The sequence below is a fragment of the Malania oleifera genome, chromosome 2, assembly GCF_029873635.1.
Source record: "Malania oleifera isolate guangnan ecotype guangnan chromosome 2, ASM2987363v1, whole genome shotgun sequence".
Lineage (NCBI taxonomy): Eukaryota > Viridiplantae > Streptophyta > Magnoliopsida > Santalales > Ximeniaceae > Malania > Malania oleifera.
The window spans coordinates 139111454-139123423 of record NC_080418.1 but is presented as its reverse complement, the minus strand read 5'-3'; the positions used below and the strand labels follow the sequence as shown (position 1 = coordinate 139123423).

Sequence of the window (11970 nt, the reverse complement as noted above, 5' to 3'; positions counted from 1 at the left end):
TTGACTCTACGAGTCCAATCCAATTTTGATAATGACAAATCACTTGATACTTGATATGTGCATTGAGTTTGTGAACATGAACTATATTAAGCATGTATGGAAGGATAACGAGTCATGGAAGCCTTAAAGTAAAGCATACATATTTTGACAAGTTCCATGGAACTCAAAGAGTACGAAAATCAAGATGCAAGGGGCAAAGTTCAAGAACATCTTGGGAATGGGTATTTAGACCTCGTGTATTTACATTTTCGTATGATTTAATTTGAGGCTCAACATATACCCTAAAGTGACTTTAGGACTCAAGCATTTTATGAACATCATTAGGGGACATTCATGAACTTAGAAATATTATTAAAACCTTAGAAAATGTTTTTATAAAAGAGCTAAGAAGGAAAGCAAGATTTTTAAATTAGAATAGAAAAATTCAAAAAAAGGGGACTTCGGCTTCCTAAACTCAACTTCAGTCACCTGAAGAATTTCTTCAGGAGCTTGAAGATTAAGTGCAATCGCCTGAAGATTTAATGGAAAACACAGAACTTGGCCGAGGCACTTCGATCGCCTGAACTTAAGACTTTAGGTGCCTGAACGTGCCACTTCAGGAGCCTGAACTGTACCTTAGGCGTCTCACCCTGTATTCCAAGTTAAATTTTCAAAGCTTTAAGGGACTTCAGTCGCCTGGGCTTCGACCTCAGTCGCTTGAACTTGTAGGAAAACTTAAAAAATCTTATTTTTATTAATAGCAAGCTATCTCTTTGATCCAATGGTTGAGATCAATTCTAAGGATGAGACACTATATATACTGAATATCTAAACCTTAGAACATATGCAAAGACAAAAGAGAAGATCAAAACAAGGAGAAGAATACATATTATTGAGAAACTTGTTCTTATTGTTGTACGATTGCCTACACTCTAGCTTCTACACATCATCTTTGGGCAAATCACCTCAGAAAATCTAAAGGGGTCTCGATTATACATCTTATGTTTCAACTTGGATTAAGGTTTTGTTAATATATTTAGTTTTTTTAGATAATCTCATATAAACATCTCTTTTGATATCTTTAGAAAAGTTTGATATTGAGTTTTCATATCAACAACATTGGAGATTACTATCTATAATGCACCGAATGACTAAATCTTTTTGCGAACTCATCAGTAATTCCTCCGATTTGCGTTTCCCATAACCGTACTTAAATTATTATACTTCTCTCGAGTTTTTTTTTTTTCTAGTTTTTTTCTTTCGCATTAGTGTTCGAATGTCCGATTATTTTACTATCAAATCATTGATACTTATGGTACGTATACATATATGTTAAAAAATTGTATACTAATTTTTTTTATTTATAAATCTTAATTTGTAGGGTTTGCAGCTGTCATAAAATCGGCACAATGTCATGCACTACAGTCGGATGTAGCTATTGATTGTTTTTTTGTAATTTTTTTTTGCTATCTAAACAAATGGAATTTCTGTATTTTAATTTGAATTAGTATAATGTATTTGAATTTGAATTTGAATTTGATTTTTTAAATATTTTTGTTTGTTATCTGAACAGATGAAATTTCTGCATTTTAATTGAATTTGTATAATATATCTGTATTTGAATAAGAATTTTGAATAATTTATGAATTTTGTAGTAATTATGGTTTAATGTTATATATGTGAAAATTTAATTACAGATTTTTACAAAATATAATGATTAAAAAAATTATTAATTTTAAAATTATTATAAGTATTAGTGACGAATTTTAAAATCGTCACTAATAGTATAATATTTGTGAAGGATTCAAAACCGTTATTAATAGTAGAGTATTAGTGACGATTTTGAAATTCGTCACTAGTAGTATGGTATTAGTGATGGTTTTGAAATTCGTCACTAATACCCTATTATTAGTGACGGTATTAGTGACGAATTTAAATATTTCACTAATACTTTATTATTAGTGACGAATTTGACAAATTCGTCATTAATACCTTACTATTAGTGACAAATTTGAATCATTCACTAATATTGTACTATTAGTGACGAATTTATGATTCGTCACTAATACCCTATTATATGTGACGAATTTGACCTGAGCCAATGTGGAATTTATAGTGATGGTATTAGGGTTTTAGTGACGGTTATAATTCGTCACTAATACTCCATTATTAGTGACGAATTTTAAATTTGTCACTAATAGTTAGTAGTAACGATAGATATAACAACTATTTTAAAATCGTCACTAATATTTATAAATTCGTCACTAATACTATTAGTGACGAATTTATAAATATTAGTGACAAATTTGATTATTCACTAATACCCTGATTTTTTGTTGTGATACTTACACAATGGTCTACTATCTAGTCAATTAGATAAATAACTTAAGGAACCTTTGCTCTAACCCCGTCCTCGACAAAAGGTTCAACCCCCTCGTCCCCTATGTGATGACAGAAAGGATGGGGGTGTTTTGTGGTAGTAAGGTTGGCTGTCAGTGGATTGCCTGTGAGAAGAGTTTGGGCTTGATGGTTGAGGCAAGATTTATGGTTTAATAAGTAGCTGTAAATCTGATAGGGAGATAAGGGTTCGGGTCTAGTTGTGAGATAGGTAACCAAAGAATCGTAGTCGGGGCCAAGACCAACCAATAAATACACAGAGAATTCAGATGGGGAGAGTTTTTCCAGCTGCTTCAAGTGAGGCAGCAAGTGTATTAGCTTTGTAAAAATATTCTGTAATTGACTCAACCCTTTCTTAAGTGTAGCAAGCTGGTATTGTGTTTGCATAACATAAGCTGAAGACTCAGCTGCGAACAAATTGTGCAAGATGGTCTAGACTTCATGCAAGTTGGTGCATTCTAGAACTTGCGCGAGAACATAATCGAACGTGGAAGAATTGATGGCCGAAATGATAAGCTGATTAAGCAAAAGCCCTCGGGTGTGTTCTGGGTGGAGGGATGACGAAAGATCCATCAACATGGTTGTACAATTGGTTGCCTTTAAGGAAGGGAACCATTTGGGCTTTCCAAAGCAAATAATTTTCAATATTGAGTTTAATGGTTATAAAATGACTAGACGAGTTTAGAATTGTGGTGTTGAAGCGAGGAGGTGTTTAGGATTTGTCGGAGGACTGTAAAGAGGCCATGTGGCTGAAGAACAAAGATGGAAAAAAAAAAATGGTGATAGACTTGAGTCTTTAGTTGGCTCTAGATACCATGCTAAAGTAAATATCAGAATGCAAAGCAAGTGTTTGACGAAATGCCTAAAATAATTTCCATTGATTCAGAATTTTGTTCTGCATGGTATTGTGCCAAAATACAGACTTATATACACATTTCTTGCATTCCTTAGCCACCACTCCTGAGCTGCTGCCATGCTACTGTGTTGATGTGTGGGAAGCAATAATAAATCACAAGAGCTCATGCTGCATGAGCAATAATACATCACAAGAGCCCATGTTGCATGTTGGAGTCCTTGGCCATCAGTAATAAAAGAAATGTTGGTGTGCTAGTAGTAATAAAGAAATCCCAAGTTGTTGGCAACAATTAAAAAATCCCAAGGAGACGGGTTGTGCTCGATCTCCAATTTCCAACGCTTTGAATTTGTGAAAAGTAACATCACCGTGTTTGGAAACTCTCTTTAACAAGCTCTAGATCTGCACTTTTATATATTATTAACAGTAATAAATTCTTAAGGACAAAAATTAACCACTAACAAAACTTAATTACTAAAATATCATGTTCTCTTCTATCACTTTTAATTAGAGATGACAAGGCAGTAAATTAGCTTGCTGGCCATGCCTAGTAGTCAGGAACTACTGCCACGAGAATGCGCAATGACATTGTTTTGCTCAAGACCCTCGGCTAAATGGCAGCCAAAATGTCAAAATAGTTCCTCAGCCTAAAACAAATTCGTTCTTGTCTTATGGAATGTCATAAATGAAGAGATTCGATATGAGTGAATGAGTAATGATCTGAATAAGCTGTGAAAGCGTCCCTGTTAGCGACACAAACGAGGGACCAAAGGTTTGTTCCTTGATTAGTTTTTCTCTTAGGATGATTATATTTTTGTGTCTTGTTCTACAGATTTATGTTTCTATCTCTTTGCCCGTGTTCAATAATTGTTATATTTGGATGAAAGAGTGAGTAAGTCGTTGGATTTAAATTTGAGCATGTGAAATTTAAATTTTGTTTTCACCATCTGTCTTATGGATACAAGTAATGAGCGGCAGAAGAAGATGGGCTAGGAAGGGTAACAGCTCGACTCTCCTGCAGCGCAGGGAGTCTTCTGCCCACTTCCATATATCTCTCATGCTTGCTCCCCTAGCAATATTTTGGAGTAGAAAAGGCCTCCTTACAAAAAAAAAATTCAAGAAGCTGAATTTTACAAAGAATAAAAATAAAAGGTAAAATAGTGAACTTGTTTGAAATTTAATGAAAAAAACAAAGACTTTTTTTGAGATTTAAAAAATTTCAAATACCTTGTTCGAGGTTTCAAGAATTTTATGACATGTCTTGAAATTTGTCAGAAAAATACAAATCTTTCCTTACATTTTATAAAAAGATAAATAGTCTAAAAAAACTCTTTAATCTTTTTGACAAATCTTAGCCAGATGTGTAAAATTTTTGAAAGCTCAAAAAAACTAATAAAATTTTTAAAAATCAAGCGGAGATTAGTATCTTTTGTTTAGAACAAAAGGGGTAGAATTAAAGTCTTTAATTATTATTCTTAGGTAATGTTTGAAAGAAGCAAAAATAAGGGGAGGAGATGGTTGTCCATCACTCCATCCACAAAAATAAGCAGATTGGTCCTGCGAGATTGTGCTGGCTGCACCTGCTTCTCTCCGAGCCATGCTTCTCTCCGAGCCATCCTTCTCTGCCGGCCGTTGCATCCTGGACTGGGTACCTGGCAAGACAAATAAATATATAATTAAAATATGATTTCAAATTTTTATATTAATTTTTAAGGAAAATTAATAAAGAAAAGTTGCTGCTGTGTTTTCGTCAGCTTTCTGCCGACGACGAAGCACTCAAACCGCTTTTGCTACAGCTATTCGAACTCAAATTGCGAGAACCCACTTCAGAAATTGGAGTTTTAATCCCTGGTTTCTAAAATGATTTTTCGGTCCAGCTTGAGGCAAGATTTTGTATCCTTTGGTAATAAGGCTCTCTGTTCTGGCTAGAGTTCTCTTTGAATACTCTGTTTTTGGTTTAACATTTGATCTATTAATAACCCAAAGTGGTTCCTACCTGACTCTGAAAATTGCAAGAATTAAACTGGGAATTGCCGTAGATTTGTCAAGAACACATAATTATACCAGGAGCTCAAAGACAAGATTAAAATAATTTTAAAGATTTTGTTCTAGCCAGTGTTCTCTCTCCCCGCCCTCGCCGAGGAAGTTGCTCGTCGAGAAGCTCTGCGTGATCACCCTCAGCTCGGCAAATCTCTTCTCGCTGCTGAGTTTGTGAGTGCAGTTGGATAGAAGAAATAATGAATATAGACGCTTCTTGTTGGTGGATTGTAAAGCGCGTGCGCAGGATCTGAGTTTAAATTTGAAGGTAGGCGAGTGAGTTGTATGAGACAGAATACGGGATCTGATTTTTCTTAAGGGGCTGCCGCACGAATCCTGGGTTTCGTATTTCTGGCTGCAAACTAAAACACATTTTTCTTAATTTCTACGCTTCATTTTTTATGGGCAACCAGTTTTTCATGGAAGATGAACAGAACGCTGCGGTACCAAGCTCTCCAATTTAATTATTTGGAAAGGAGGATTTACACTATTTATTATTTGGAAAGGAGGATTTACACTATTTTGAAAACAGATCGAATTGTGCGGTAAATCCTGATTACCCAACACCAGCTACTCTATGCAATCCATCCGTCGCTGCGACCTAGCTCTTGTAACTAATCCACCGGCCGGGAGCGGAGCGGGTTCAGGATCTAGTCTCTGCTGATTAAAATTCTTTCGGAGATTGGCAATTAAAATTCTTAAATTTCTTTCATTGAAATGTCACCCAAGTATCAGATGGCATACTATTTTAATATTATAATTATGAGTAATGGCCATGGGTCATGCAGTGCAGAGGTGCTATTCTTTATTTGTTGCGTAGATGAGGGTGCAACGGCCCGCAGAGGAGGAAGAATCAGAGAGAAGCAGGGTGTCCCATGCAGATCTCCCAAGACCAAGCCGCCAGCTGCGACCAGAAATTTTTTTCCAAACAAAGTATTATTTTTTTAAGCTGCAGCAGCCGACTAGCTTCTTGCTTTTTGGGCACGTAACTATTACCGACTCCTTTTTTTTTTTTGGAATACGCACAGGATATCCAAGCGTCCGTTTTACGGTCCACGTGACTAATCCTGTACTCCTTAAAGTTGACCCCACAATACCAAAGGGAGGGTAAATTCAGGAGTCCAGAGGCAAAAACGAGTTCAAGAGAATTTGAACACCTGATCTCGTGAAAGGCACTCCTACAACCCGCACTACCATCTAAACTATTACCGACTCCTTGAGACTTGAAAATGTGCCATTCACTGCTAACAATTAATTCAATTTTTTTTTAGCTAAATCTAAGTTGAGACAAACATGTGAGATCAATGATTAAAGTGAATTATCGAAGTTGGGTCAAGACCGTTACATTTAGTACTAGAATTACTCAAGACCGGCTCTTCGTAATATGGGGCCCTAGGTAAATGATTTAATCAGGAATCCTTAATATTTTCTTTTTCTTTCTTCATTTTTTATATCCGGATTTATATTTTCTCGTTGACATAATTAAATTTCAAAATTAATACTAACAATAACTTGACAAATTATGTAAACAAATAAAAATAAATTTAATAAATCTATAGAAATAATAAATTGAAATAATATAATCTGATTATTATTATTATTGCAAATCGAATGACGAGCGAGACTTTAGAGATATCGAATTCTTATCGAATACAACGCTCTAATCTCAAAGCTTTCAAAATTTAAGAAAAAATAGAAAAAAAAAAAAAAATTCAGAGTGAAAATAATAGAAAAATAATGCACAAATATTGAAACCAAAATTAGGATGGATGAAGATGAAAATTACGGAGAATTGGAGGCCAAAAAATAATGAACACAAGGCCGGAGCAAGACTCATATAGAGACCAAGAGATGAGAGTGAAAGAGGGTGAGAGATGGAAAGATTTTTTAAAGAGGTTAAGAGAAAGATATTAGAGTAATAGATATTAGAAATATAATAAAGTTATTAGTTGAGAAGTCTATGAGACCTGAAAAAAAAAGTACAATTAAATTGTATTTATTTTATATTTTAAAATAAAATTTTATTTATTTATTAGTTGGGAAGTTGAGAAAATAGCATAATAAATAATATTGATATTATTTAATTAAAAAAAAATTTGGAATCTGAAAAATATATTATTATATTAAAAAATATTTGGGACTCAAAATTTTGAATTCAAGACCGGCCCTCAAAATCATACGTAAGACATTGACAAAGGTGTCAAAAGTTGATAAAATCCAAAGGAGGCATGTATTTGTGGTTTGAATTTGTGAAAAGTGTGATGTGTCCTTGTCTGGAACTCTCTTAAAGATATGTTATTAAATAGTAAATTCAAAAGGACAAAAATTAACCCACTAACATAACTTAATTACTAAAATAACATCTTCTCGTAATTCAGACCAGTTTTTTCACTGCATTTGACCTGGTCAGCATTAATTAGCCTGGTCAGAATTTAAATTTTGGGCTTAATTTCATATAAATATACACAAAATTTAAATTGAAATTCTCAAATTTATACTTTCAAATATGACTTTAAACAAACTTTTGAGATGATTAATAAAAAATAAGTACATTTCAAACTCATTTAGACAAGAAATTATACGGGGGACTTTCCCCATGTGCATGTTTTCTTAATTATACACTTATTGAAAATGAACTCCTTTTAATATTAAATGATCGTAAGTCCAAGTTGCTCATATGTCTAATATTAAGGAAACAGACACTACGTGAAGGGGAGGTCCTATATAATTTCTCTCTACAGATACACACACATCAACACCTACCCACTTATCCCAACATGCACTCCCTCACTTATGCCAATATGAGTTAAAATTTTATTAGTTGGTTGAGAGATTGGAGTTTGAATTGATCTAATTAAGTTAGATATGAGAAATTAATATACAAGATAATTCAGAAATAACTCATTGTTTAACTCATTTAAGCTTATCGTAAACTTCTTGTTTTAGTAACAACCTTCTGTTCAACTAAAAATTAAAAACAAAACTTACAACAAACAATTGCTTATAAAATTTGTAGCAAATAAGTTATAAAAGTAAATATTACTTTCATGGTTTGCCATCATTTTAGTTAATCAAAACATTAATAAAATATGCATCATATAATCTGTCAATTATAAACCTTCCATTTAGACTTTGATCTAATTTTTTATTATAGTTTTAAATCTAAGTCTATTTCATTTTCCATATTTGTACACCTTATTGGGGTTATTCCACATCAATTGTGGAAAGGGCTGGTGGACAGTTATTATATGTGAGAGAAAGTTTCACCCCATGAGCTAGTTTTAGGAGTTAAAAAGGTTCAAAACCACCTAATACTAGTCTCAAAGTCTCTCTAGGATGTCGAGTACGTAGACCCGCTGATTTGAAACTCGATGTGTGAGGGGGGGATTGTTGGAGTTATCTCACATCAATTGTGGAAGGAGATGATGGTTAATTATTAAATATGAGAAAAAGTCTCACATCATGAACTAACTTTTGGAGTCGAAAATGCTCAAGAGTACCTAACACACCTTATCTACATAATTTCACATATAATTCCGAAAGCCCTTTCCCCTTCTTTCTAAGTTGTCCGTCACTTATTGCACATCCTACATGTCATGTCCCTAATTCCCAATTCACTCTATAAATATAAACCTCTCTTATTACTTGTGATCATCCCATAATTTCCAAGTTCTATTTCTCACACACGCAAAATGTCGACAGTGCATGAGGAAGTGGATGCAAAGTTGAAGGGTGAAGCTCATATACGGGAAGAGATGTTTGCTTTTGTAGGCTCCATGGCTCTCAAATCCGCTGTGGAGCTACGCATCGCCGACATCATACACTCCCACGGCCGTCCAATCACCTTGCGCCAAATCGCCTCCGCCATCGACCCTCCCGCCACCGATATCACCACCCTCTCCCGTATCATGACATTTCTCGTCCGCAAGTCCATCTTCACCGCCATTCCTTCTCCGTCGTCAGACGGCGGTCCATCCTCAGACACCCTCTACGGCCTCACCCCTTCCTCCACGTGGCTCCTCCGCGACGCCGAGAGGACGCTAGCGCCGATGCTGCTAATGATGAATCATCCGCTGCTGCTGTCTCCGTGGCATCACTTATCCGACTGCGTCAGAGACGGCGGGATCGCCTTCAAGAAGGCTCACGGTCGGGATGTTTGGGACTTCGCCGGTGCTAATCCGGAGTTCAACGCCATGTTCAATGACGCGATGGCGTGTACGGCTAGGATCATGCTTGATGCCATCCTGGCGGGGTGCAAGGACCGGCTAGCCGACGTGGAGTCCCTCGTGGACGTGGGAGGTGGGACCGGGTCAGCGATTGCAGAGGTGGTGAAAGCGTATCCGCACATCAAGGGTATCAACTTTGACTTGCCACATGTCGTTGCCACTGCACCCCCGTTCCCCGGAGTGTGCCACGTGGCAGGTGACATGTTCCATAGCATTCCTAAAGCTGATGCAATTTTCATGAAGGTAAATAAGTAGGTAAATTGCAGTTTTCGAATAAATATTGTCAATAAATTTAATAAAAACCTATTTTTCTTATTTAATAAATTTCAATAATTTGTAATTAATTTTTCCAAATAAAATTTTTATGTTTGGATGTAAAATATATTTATCCTGCAATGCAAAATTTGTGATTTAAAATAGTTTAAAGGAATAATTAAAAGGTGAAACCACACAAAAATCTTTTATATAAGAAGAAAATCATTATTCTAAAAATTTTAAAATTTTAGAATATTTAATATTATTTACATGAATATTATTATAAAAAAAATTTTTCTACATGCTTACACATCCAAGTAACCAATCATTACTCATCCTATCAATTTATCACATTTCAGCGGATAATGCACGATTGGGGAGATGAAGATTGTATTAAAGTCTTGAAAAATTGTCGAAAAGCAATCTCCGAGACAAATGGCAAGGTGATCATCATTGATATCGTTTTGCAACCAGATGGTAAAGACTTATTTGACGAGACAAGGTTGACATCTGATCTAATCATGCTTGCCTACTTCCTTAAAGGAAGAGAAAGAACAAAATTAGAGTGGGAGAAATTGTTGCATGAAGGAGGATTTTCTCGCTATAAGATCATTAAAATTCCAACATTAGTGTCAATTATCGAGGCAAATCCATAATAAAAATAAAAATTATGTCATTATATTTCTGTGTGATTTGAATTTTAATTGAATGGTTGAGAGGTATGTAATATTATGGAGTTTGAAGAATAATTTTTTCAAGCCTTAATGGTAATAAAGTTTCATCATTTGCCTTTAATATCATTATCATACAATGCTATTAAGGTTTGTAAAAGTGGAGGTAATTTATAATTTTATGTTTATGCAATAAAGACAAATACGGGATTACTAGAATAATGGGTATGTTTCTCTTATCTTTTTTTTTTACTTAAGCACCAATGCTTTATCTCAAATGACGAATCGTTATTTCGAAGACTCAAACTTTGACCATTTAACTAAGAGAATTTTATATATTTACCGCTTGAGTCATCTTAGAAGGTGACAATCTCTTTACGGATGAATTTTGAATTAATAATGAAGGGCAACTACACTTGGCGACAAACAATTAGGGGCGAGGAGCAAGGCTAAGAACTGGTTGAGGGCTTGAGACAATTGAGAGTAAGGCATGCTTTCAATATAGATAATATATATATATATATATATATATATATATAAATATGAATAATGAAATCCAATAGTAATGAAAGAAAAAAATATAAATATAAATAAAATGTGATCAACTAGTAAGGTTGGAATTATATGTATTTTAATATAAAGTTTGAATACAAAATTGTATGAAAATTTTAACTTTGAGAGATTATTTTGTTTCATATTTATTTCATTCGCTAATTGAAGACCTTTAGATGACTTTAAATAAAATGTTGTATTTCTAATTTATCAATCATTTTTTTTTCATTAATTATTTTATTTAATGTTTAAGACGTGAATCAAGCATAATTGCATGAAGGAGAGAGAGTAAAACACTTAACGGAGAGGATGACAAGTAGGAGAGGGAAGCCTTTGAACTCTCAACCCTAAATTCTTAAAGTTAGGGTCTGTTTAGTATCATTACTATTTTCAATTTTTTATTTCTATTTCTCCATGGTAAATAAATAAATCATAAAAATGCATTTGTTTATGATGTTAGTTTTTGGTTTTTGTTGTCGATTTTTAATGTTTGTTAAAAAACTAAAAATTAGATCTTATGATTTTAAATGTTTTGACAACCTGTTACTAGCATTTTAATATTAAAAAAAATTTAGATTAAATTATTAATTTTATACACTTAAATAAAAAATTAAAGTTAAATGATCATAGATATTTAAAAATAATAAAAATAAAAATATGAAAAAATTTTTAAAAATAAAAATAAAGCCAATTAAAAAATACTTTACTATTTTTCAATTGTCATATCCAATAAAATTTTTATTGTAAAGTAAAATTTGAAAGTAAAACAATTAAGTAAAATAATTATAATAAAATTTATTTTTAATATAGTAATTTTTAATGTGTATTATTTGTTATTTTATTATTTTAATCATATTTTTATAATAATATTTGATTAAAAGATGAAAATGAACATTTTTAATTAACTTTTTAATTTGCATTGGTTTTATAAATGCTAACCTAATAGGTTGCTAGCTTCTAATTTTTATTTTTTATTTCTAATTTTTTTTATTTTTGTTTC

General features: G+C 33.4%; 1 protein-coding gene across 1 annotated transcript; it reads left to right on the top strand.

The window, feature by feature from the left end:
• The first annotated feature begins 8830 nt into the window (after positions 1-8830).
• On the top strand, positions 8831-10637 carry LOC131148743 (desmethylxanthohumol 6'-O-methyltransferase-like). The gene is made up of 2 exons (XM_058098649.1): positions 8831-9735; positions 10107-10637. Exons 1-2 carry the CDS (start codon positions 8959-8961, stop codon positions 10401-10403), a joined length of 1074 nt encoding a protein of 357 aa, XP_057954632.1. The 5' UTR covers positions 8831-8958; the 3' UTR covers positions 10404-10637.
• Positions 10638-11970: the final 1333 nt, after the last annotated feature.